This window comes from Rhinopithecus roxellana, chromosome 10 (assembly GCF_007565055.1).
Source record: "Rhinopithecus roxellana isolate Shanxi Qingling chromosome 10, ASM756505v1, whole genome shotgun sequence".
In the NCBI taxonomy this organism is placed as follows: domain Eukaryota; kingdom Metazoa; phylum Chordata; class Mammalia; order Primates; family Cercopithecidae; genus Rhinopithecus; species Rhinopithecus roxellana.
In genome coordinates this window covers 93,939,307-93,949,341 of record NC_044558.1, presented here as the reverse complement: position 1 = coordinate 93,949,341, position 10,035 = coordinate 93,939,307, and the positions used below count along the sequence as shown (strand labels likewise).

At 43.3% G+C, this 10,035-nt stretch overlaps 1 protein-coding gene across 1 annotated transcript; it reads left to right on the top strand.

The window, feature by feature from the left end:
• Positions 1–208: 208 nt before the first annotated feature.
• LOC104675107 (disintegrin and metalloproteinase domain-containing protein 1-like) lies at positions 209–2,647 on the top strand. The gene is given in 3 exon segments (XM_010379568.2): positions 209–2,185; positions 2,187–2,247; positions 2,250–2,647. Coding segments are annotated over 3 exon segments (2,436 nt in total).
• The last annotated feature ends 7,388 nt before the right edge of the window (positions 2,648–10,035 follow it).

The window sequence follows — 10,035 nt, the reverse complement described above, 5'->3', positions numbered from 1 at the left end:
GGCAGAGACTCAGCCAGAAAGCTGGGTCTTTCAGAGGTGAAAGTAGCTTCATGCAGCTGGCATAGATCTGGGGCTAGTACCTGTGTCTGGCGGTCTGCGTGTCAAGGAGAGCTGCTGCTCATGGACACAAGTTGCATCATCAACTGATTCCCTAGGGCCATGTCAGTGCCAGCCTCTGTGAGACTCTGCCTCCTTCCTGCCTTCTCTGATGAAACTCCACGTGGTGTTGTATGAGGCTAGGAGGGTGCTTCAGACCTGGGCTCCCCAGATGAAAAATTTGAGGCTGGGGCTAGTGCCAGGTCACTCGTGTGTCAGGTTGGGGATGATGTTGCTTTTGGGGATAATTTTTCTCCCGAGCATACGCTGTGACATGGCTTCAGTATATTACTCTTCCTATGAAATAGTCATCCCAAAGCGGCTGATGGTCAGGGGAAGTGAAGACTCAGTGGAAAAGGCAACCTATTTGCTACTTGTGCAAGGCCAGAAGCACTTGGTTCACCTGAAGGTGAAGAGAAGCCATTTTGTGAATAACTTTCCAATCTACAGTTACCACAATGGCATACTGGGGCAAGAATCGCCTTTCATCTCACATGACTGCCACTATGAAGGCTACATAGAAGGAGTGTCAGGTTCTTTCGTTTCTGTCAACACCTGTGCAGGTCTCAGGGGCATCCTGATTAAGGAGGAAAAATCTTACAGCATTGAGCCCGTGGACTCTTCAAGACGGTTTGAACATGTGTTATACACCATGGCACATGAAGCGCGAGTCTCCTGTGGTGTCACTTCCAGAGACAGCCATGTGGTGTCCACTAGCTGGCAACAAGGGAGCAGGAAGCCTCATGATCTACAGGCGCTGTCCTACTTGTGGTCACACACCAAGTACGTGGAGATGTTTGTCGTGGTCAACAACCAGCGGTTCCAGATGTGGGGCAGTAACATCAATGAGACGGTCCAGAGAGTAGTGGATGTCATTGCTCTGGCCGACAGCTTCACTAGGGGAATAAACACAGAGGTGGTGCTGGCCGGAATGGAGATTTGGACCGAGGGGGACCTAATAGATGTCGCAGTGGACTTGCAAATCACACTCAGGAATTTCAATCGCTGGAGACGAGAGATGCTCTTCCGTCGTGCGAAGCACGATGTTGCCCACATGATCGTCGGGCATCATCCTGGACAGAATATGGGCCAGGCCTTTCTCAGTGGTGCCTGCTCAAGCGGTTTTGCGGCAGCTGTTGAATCCTTCCATCATGAAGATGTGCTGTTGTTTGCAGCCCTGATGGTCCATGAGCTCGGGCACAACCTGGGTATTCAGCACGACCACTCGGCCTGCTTTTGCAAAGAGAAGCACTTTTGCCTCATGCATGAAAATATCACAAAAGAAAGTGGCTTCAGCAACTGCAGCTCTGACTACTTCCACCAGTTCCTTCGAGAACACAAAGGGGCCTGCCTATTTAACAAGCCATGGCCCAGGGGCCGCAAGCGTAGGGATTCTGCCTGTGGAAATGGCGTGGTGGAGGACACGGAGCAGTGTGACTGTGGTTCTCTATGTCAGCGTCACCCATGTTGTGATGAAAACTGTATACTGAAGGCGAAAGCAGAGTGCAGTGATGGTCTATGTTGTCATAACTGTAAATTTCAACCTAAGGGATATTCTTGCCGTCCTTCTAGTGATTCCTGCGACCTCCCAGAATTTTGCAATGGTACATCTGCAGTATGCCCTGACAACAGGCATAAGAAAGATGGCTCAAAATGTCATAAAATTTACCAGTGCATTAAAGGTAATTGTATGGACCCTAACAATCAGTGCAAACAAGTATTTGGATATGGTGCAAAATCAGCCTCACAAGAGTGTTACAATTCAATGAACAGCAAAGGGGACCGATTTGGAAACTGTGGCATTCCTACCAGTCCTGGGTCACAATATGTTCGGTGTTCAGATGGTAATACATTTTGTGGGAAACTTATATGTTCAGGTTTTACAGGCTTACCAAAAATCAATCTCCAACATACAATGATTCAGGTCCCTCGGGGAGATGACTCATGTTGGAGCATGGATGCCTATACAAGTACTGACATTCCTGATGAAGGAGATGTGCACAATGGCACTTACTGTGCACCAAATAAAGTCTGCCTAAATTCCGCCTGCACAGATAAAACCCTAGTGATGTCTCCCTGCAACCCAGAAAAAAACGTGTAATGGGAACGGAGTTTGTAATGATTTAGGGCACTGCCACTGTAATGAAGGGCATGCCCCCCCGACTGTGTTACTGCAGGAAGTGGAGGTAGTGTGGACAGTGGCCCTCCCGGTAAGCCAGGTGGGACACCTTCAGGAGGTGAAAATCAAAAGATACCTAGTTCCAAACATGAAGAACGTGCTGTAGACATGATAATATTATCATTCATTATACTTTTTATAATACTATTATTAAGTGTAATTATTTGCTTGATCTGCTTGCTTAAAAAATCACCAGAGGCTGCCCCAGCAGAAGCTCCTCCAGCAGTGCCTCCACCACCAGCCCCAGAAATAAAGCCAGAGGCAGCAGAAGTGGCCCCACAAGAAAAAGAAGAAAAAGAAGAGGAGAATGAAGAAGAAGAAGAGGAGAAGGAAGAAGAAGAAGAAAAGGAGGAGGAAGCATCAGATTCTTAAGGTTAGAAATAGGGAGATGAAGCCAAGTATATCAAACTTCTCAAGCACTGAGTGGAAATGAGAGGTTTGGTGAAGTAGAAATAGATAGCTTTAGTGGCTCTGACTCAGATATACTAATGTGGAAGGAAGGATTCTTTCACTTTTATTATTCATTTTAGTAATTAAATTTATATTAATTTAATATGTTAAATATTTTGGTACCTTTTGCTTTTTCACATTTCATTGGAACCATTAACATGCATCTTTGGACATCAATGTCCTTGTCTTTTTGGGCCAATTGTTTTAGTCACCAGAAACTTTTTCAGGACATGCTGTCTTCCATTTGTTTGACATACAGAATCATATGTGCCTGAATTTATTACTGTCTCTGGGATTTTCATTTTAAAGAACAACTACCTATTATGTGAGGACAGTTGTTATATGATTAGTTGTTCTAACTTGACCTATAAATGTGCATTCATCAAAGGAAGAGTTTTTAAATCCAAAAACAAATAAAACCCTATTCATATTAGACATCTCTTCAGGTTCCAAATAGTTTAATTATTGAGTCCACTTTATTCTGGGGCGCTGCGGGAGGGACTGTATCAAAGTAGAAAACCGTGATTGCTTGTTGGTTAAGAGGTCAGCATTGAAGTCACCTGCTTTCCAAATCTGGCAGATGTTTAATATGATACATGTATATTTCATTTATTATTTCCCAATATTTCTAGATGCTTCCTACAGCCATCCTCCCTTTGTACCTAAAATACTTTTTATCTTCAAGGCCAGCTTTTTTTTTTTGAGATGGAGTCTCGCTCTGTCACTCCAGAGCGCTGGAGTGCAGTGGTGTGATCTCAGCTCACTGCAACCTCCGCCTCCTGGGTTCAAGCGATTCTCCTGCCTTAGCTTTCTGAGTAGCTGGGATTACAGGTACATGCCATCACACCTGGCTTTTTTTTGTATTTTTAGTAGAGACAGGGTTTCTCTACATTGGCCAGACTGGTCTCAAACTCCTGATCTACCTGCCTCAGCCTCCCAAAGTGAGGCCAACTTTCATAGCTTTTCTGTTTTACTAATTTCCCTGGGATGAACTTCATCATACCCCTCAGATAACTCAAGGCTGATGAACATCACCTACAGTTAGGAAACTGTGTTTACATTAATTCTATGATAGTATGGAGGCATCTACCACAGTGCTGACTATATGTATGAAATTAAAATATTTTTGGCCAGGCGCGGTGGCCTGTAATCCCAGCACTTTGGGAGGTCGAGGAGGGTGGATCACCTGAGGTCAGGAGTTTGAGAACAGTCTGGTCAGCACAGTTAAACCCTGTCTCTACTAAAAATACAAAAATTACCCGGGAGTAGTAGCATGCGCCTGTAGTTCCAGCTACTCGGGAGGCTTGAAGCAGGTGAACTGCTTGAAACTGGGAGGTTGAGGCTACAGTGAGCCAAGATCACACCACTGTACTCCAGCCTGGGTGACAAAGCGAGACTCTGTCTCAAAAAAAAAAAAAAAAATAACTAAAAATAAATAAAGATTTTTTTCCTCGGCCGGGCGCGGTGGCTCAAGCCTGTAATCCCAGCACTTTGGGAGGCCGCGACGGGCGGATCACAAGGTCAGGAGATCGAGACCATCCTGGCGAACACAGTGAAACCCCGTCTCTACTAAAAAAAAAAATACAAAAAACTAGCCGGGTGAGGTGGCGGGCGCCTGTAGTCCCAGCTACTTGGGAGGCTGAGGCAGGAGAATGGCGGGAACCCGGGAGGCGGAGCTTGCAGTGAGCTGAGATCCGGCCACTGCACTCCAGCCTGGGCGACAGAGCAAGACTCCGCCTCAAAAAAAAAAAAAAAAAAAAAAAGATTTTTTTCCTCTAGTTTTCATTTTAAAAAATTATTCACATTAATAACTTGTTGACTGAATATCAGAAGGAACTTCTGTACAGGTAATAGAATTCTGGAGGTGGCAATTACTTCTCTGAGAAGAGAGAACAAAGCAAATACAATGTTAACATTAGGCCAGGCTCGGTGGCTCATGCCTGTAATCCCCACACTTTGGGAGGCCAAGCTGAAAGAATCACTTTCGGCCAGGAATTCAAGATCAGCCTGAGCAACATAGTAAGACCCTGTCTCTACAAAAAAAAAAAAAAAAAAAAAAAAAAAAAAAAAATTAGCCGGGCATAGTGGTGTGCACCTATAATCCCAGCTACTCAGGAGGCTAAGCCAGGAGGATTGCTGAGCCCAGGAGTTCGAGGTTGCAGTGAGCTATGATACCACCACTGTACTCTAGCCTGGGCGACAGGGCAAGACCCTGTCTCAAATAAATAAAAAACATTCATTCTGTTCCAGGCACTGTGTTAAAGCAATACTTTACATTCATTGCCTTAATTTAATCCTCCCAACTACCCAATAAAAATTCCATCTTGTACATGAGGAAACAGAGACTGAAGAGTTTGCTATAGAGGTAGCCAGTAAGTGGTAGGACCTGCATCCCTCCCCAGGAATGAGTGAATCTACTGCCTCATGAGCTTTTTCCTTCCGTTAAAAACAAAACAAAACAAAACAAAAAAACAAACAAAACTGAAGGGAAAGACATGTCCTTAATTGCCCAGAACAGAGGTGCTTCTTCAGTGACTCTAATGAAACCAAAGCCTTACAAATGCATGCTGATCTCTGTCATGAATCTACTGCATTGTGTAGTCATTATGGATTAAAATGTCTTTTCCCCTACTACATCCTGACAGAATGGAGTGGCAAGTTGGCATCATTATTCAGTTTTGTAGGCCCAGCTCATTGCTCAACAAATGTTGACCAAGTGAATAATTTAATCAAATCCAACTGTCACAACCGTGGCAATATTTGTACCTTGAGAAGGATGTTTTTTGTTCTTTTTTCTTTCAAAGATGGTGTCTAGGCACAGTGGATGGTGGAATAGAAGGCTCCACCAATCATCTCCCCACAGCAAGGACACCAACTTAACAACTATCTACACACAAAAAAGCACATTCATAAAACTAAAAATCAGAAGGGATAACTGGACCAAACACAGCTGACACCTGCCAACAAAGGGAGCACTTAAACCAGCTCTAGCCAGAGGGAAATGATAGATCCCAGCACTGGAACTTGAGTTCCTGCAAGCCTCACCACCATGGGCTAAAGAGTTCTGGGGCCCCAAAGAAACTTGAAAGGCAGTCTAGGACACAAGGACTGCAAAACCTAGGTGGAGTCCTAGTGCTGAATTGGCTCCGAGATAGTGAACTGGGTGAGAGGGTGGGGGGGACATGACCTACTTTGAAACCAGCTGGGGTGGCTAAGGGCATCACCCCTCCCCCTTCACCCCAGGCTGCAAAGCTCACAGTTGTGAGAGACTCCTTCCCTCCACTTGAGGAGAGGAGAGGGAAAAGTGTGGAGGTCTTTGTCTTATATCTTAGATACCAGCTCAGCCACAGCAAGATAGGGCACTGGTCAGAGTTCTGGGGCCCTCTTTCCAGGCCCTAACTTCTGGATGATAATACTAGACACACCCTGAGGCAGAAGGGAACCTGCTGCCTTGAAGGGAAAGACTCAGTCTGGCAGCGTTCATCACCTGCGAAGGGAAGAGCCCTTGGGCCCTGAATAACCAGCAACAATACCCAGGCACTACATCGAGGGCTTTGGGTGAGAGTCTGAGACTTGCTGGCTTCAAGTGAGACTAAGCACATTCCCTTGAGACTCCTTCCACTTGAGAAAAGCAGTGGGAAGAATAAATGGGATTTTCTCTTACATCTTAGGTACCAGCTCGGCCACAGGTGAGTAGAGTATCAAGTGGGCTAGAGTCCCCGATTCCAGGACTTAGCCTTGGACAGCATTTCTGGACCTGCCCTGGGCCAGAGGGGAGCTCAATTTCCTGAAGAGTGAGTCCTGGGCCAGACAGCATTCACCACAAGCTGATTGAAGAGCCCTTGGGCCTTAAGGGAACTTTGGCAGTAGTCTGGCAGTACTCCCCATGGGCCCATGGTGGCGGTGGCCACAGGGTAAGGCTTCTCTGCCTTTGGAAAGTGAAAGGAAGAGTGAGAAGGTCTGCATCTAGTGATTTGAGTGCCAGCTCAGCCACAGTACAAGAGAACATCAGGTAGACTTCTAAGGTTTTTGAATCTAGTCCCTGGCTGGCTCCTCTGGACCCACTCAGGGCCCGGGGAAACTCACCACCCTGAAGGGAAGGACACAAGCCTGGCTGGCCTTGCCACCTGCTGATTGTAGAGCCCCAAGGCCTTGAGCAAATATAGGTGGTAGTCAGGGAGTGGTTACAGCAGACATTGGGCAAGACCCAGAACTGTGCTGGCTTCAGGTCTGACCCGGTGCAGTCATAGTGGTGGTGGCCACAGGGATGTTTGTGTCACCGAACCCCCAGTGGTGGCTCAGAACAGAGACAGAGACTGTATGTCTGAGAGAAATTAAGGGAAGAGAACAAGAGTCTCTGGCTGGCAATCCAGATTATCCTGGATCTTGCCTAAGACCATCAAGGCAGTATCTCTATGAATCTGCAAGAACCACAGCATTACCGGGCTTGGGGTGCCCCCTAAAGCAGATACCGCTTAGATTACAACACCTAAGTCCTTACAAATATCTGGAAAGCCTTCCCAAGAAGGATAGGTACAAACAAGCCCAGACTGCAAAGACTGCAATAAATACCTAACTCTTCAATGCCCAGACACAGACAAACATCTACAAGTATCAAGACAATCCAAGAAAACATGACCTCATCAAATGCACTAAATAAGGTACCAGGGGCCGATCCTGGAGAAACAGATATCTGACCTTTCAGACAGAGAATTCAAAATAACTGTGTTGGAGGAAATTCAAAGAAACTCAAGATAACACAGAGAAGGAATTAAGAATTCTATCAGATAAATTTAACAAAGAGATTGAAATAATTAAAAAGAATCAAGCAGAAATTCTGGAGCTAAAAATGCAATAGGCATACTTAAGAATGCATCAGAGTCTTTCAATAACAGAATTGACCAATCAGAAGAAGAGAGAAGTAGTGAGCCTGAAGACAGGCTATTTGAAAATAAACAGCCAAAGGAGCAAAAAGAAAAAGAAAAAAGGAAGCATGCCTACAGGATCTAGAAAATAGTCTCAAAAGGGCGAATCTGAGTTATTGGCCTTAAAGAGGAGGTAGAGAAAGAGACTGGGTAGAAAGTTTATTCAAAGGGATAATAACTGACAACTTCCCAAACCTAGAGAAAGGTATCAATATCCAAGTAAAAGAAGGCTATAGACCACCAAGCAGATTTAACCCAAAGAAGACTACCTCAAGGGATTCAATAATCAAACTCCCAAAAATCAAGGACAAAGGATCCTAAAAGCAGAAAAAGAAAACAAACAAATCAGGCCAGGCTTCCTCAGCCACATGAACTGCCGGGGCTGGGGCTGGGAAAATCAATTTTTTTTTTTTAATAAAGAAAGAAAGAAAGCAAACAAACAAATAACATTCAGTGGAGCTCCAATATTTCTGGTCACAGACTTCTCAGTGGAAACCTTAGAGGCCAGAAGAGAGTGGCAAGACATATTTAAAGTTCTGAAGGAAAAAACTTTTACCCTAGAATAGTGTATCTAATGAAAATATCCCTCAAACATGAAGGAGAAATACTTTCCCAAACAAAAGCTGAGGGATTTCATCAACATCAGACCTGTCCTACAAGAAATGCTTTCAATGGAGCACTTCAATCAGAAAGAAAAGAATATTAATGAGCAGTAAGTAATCGCCCTGAAGGTACAAAACTCACTGGTAATAGAAATACACAGAAAAACACAGAATATTATAACACTGTAACTGTGGTGTATAAACTACTCTTACTTTAAGTAGAAAGAATAAATAATATACCAATCAAAATAATAACAACAACTTTTCAAGACATAGCACAGTAAAATATAAACAGAAACAACCAGAAGTAAAAAAGCAGAGGTATGAAGTTAAGGTGTAGAGTTCTTATTAGTTTTCTTTTTGCTTGTTCGTTTATACAAACAGTGTTACATTGTTATCAGTTTAAAATAAAGGGTTATAAGATAGTGTTTGCAAGCCTCATAGTAACCTCAAGCCAAAAAACATATAATAGATACACAAAATATAAAAAGCAAGAAACTAAATTATTTTCTTAATAATTTAGAAATAATAATAAATAAATAAAAATAATACAATTATATTATTATTATTATTATTATTATTATATTAGGATCACCTGAGGTCAGGAGCTTCAGATCAGCCTGACCAACACGGAGAAACCCCATCTCTACTAAAAATACAAAATTAGCTGGGCGTAGTGGCACAAGCCTATATAACCCCAGCTACTCGGGAGGCTGAGGCAAGAGAATCACTTGAACCCAGAAGGCGGAGGTTGCGGTGAGCTGAGATCACAACATTGCACTCCAGCCTGGGCAACAAGAGTGAAACTCCGTTTCAAAAAAAAAAAAAAACGAAACCCCTGGGGCCCGATGGCTTCACTGCTAAATTCTAGCAAACATTTAAAGAAGAACCAATACCAATCCTACTCAAACTATAGAAGAGGAAGAGATACTTCCAAACTCATTCTACAAGGCCGATATTACCCTGATTCCAAAAACCAGACAAAGACACATCAAGAAAAAGGAAGAAAGAGAGAAAGGAAGGAAAGAAGGAAGGAAGGAAGGAAGGAAGGAAGGAAGGAAGGAAGGAAGGAAGGAAGGAAAGAAGGAAGGAAGGAAGGAAGGAGGAAGGAAGGAAACAAATTACAGGCATTGGTCTCTGATGAATATCAGGTATCTCAGATGAATATCTCTGATAAAAATCTTCAACAAATTACTAGCAAATCTAATTCAGGAATATATTAAAAAGATTATTCATCATGACCAAGTGGGATTTATCCCTGGGATGCAAGGATGGTTCAACATATGCAAATCAATTAATGTGATACATCATATCAACAGAATGAAGGACAAAATCCATATGGTCATTTCAGTAGATGCTGAAAAAGCATTTGATAAAGTTCAGCATACCTTCATGATAAGAACTCTTATCAAAAAACTAGGTATAGAAGGAACATACCTCAACATAATAAAAGCCATATACCACAGACCTACAGCTAGTATCATACTGAATGAGGAAAAACTGAAACCCTTTCCTCTAAGATCTGGAATATGACAAGGATGCCCCTTTCACCAATGTTATTCAATATAGTGCTGGAGGTCCTAGCTAAAGCAATCAGACAAGAGAAAGACATAAAAGGCATCCAAACTGGAAAGGAAGAAGTCAAATTAACTCTGTTTGCAGATGATATGATCTTGTATGTGGAAAAACCTCAAGGCTCCACAAAAACACTATTAAAACTGATAAACTCAATAAAGTTGTAGGATGCAAAATCAACATAAAAAATCAGAAGCATTTCAGGCCG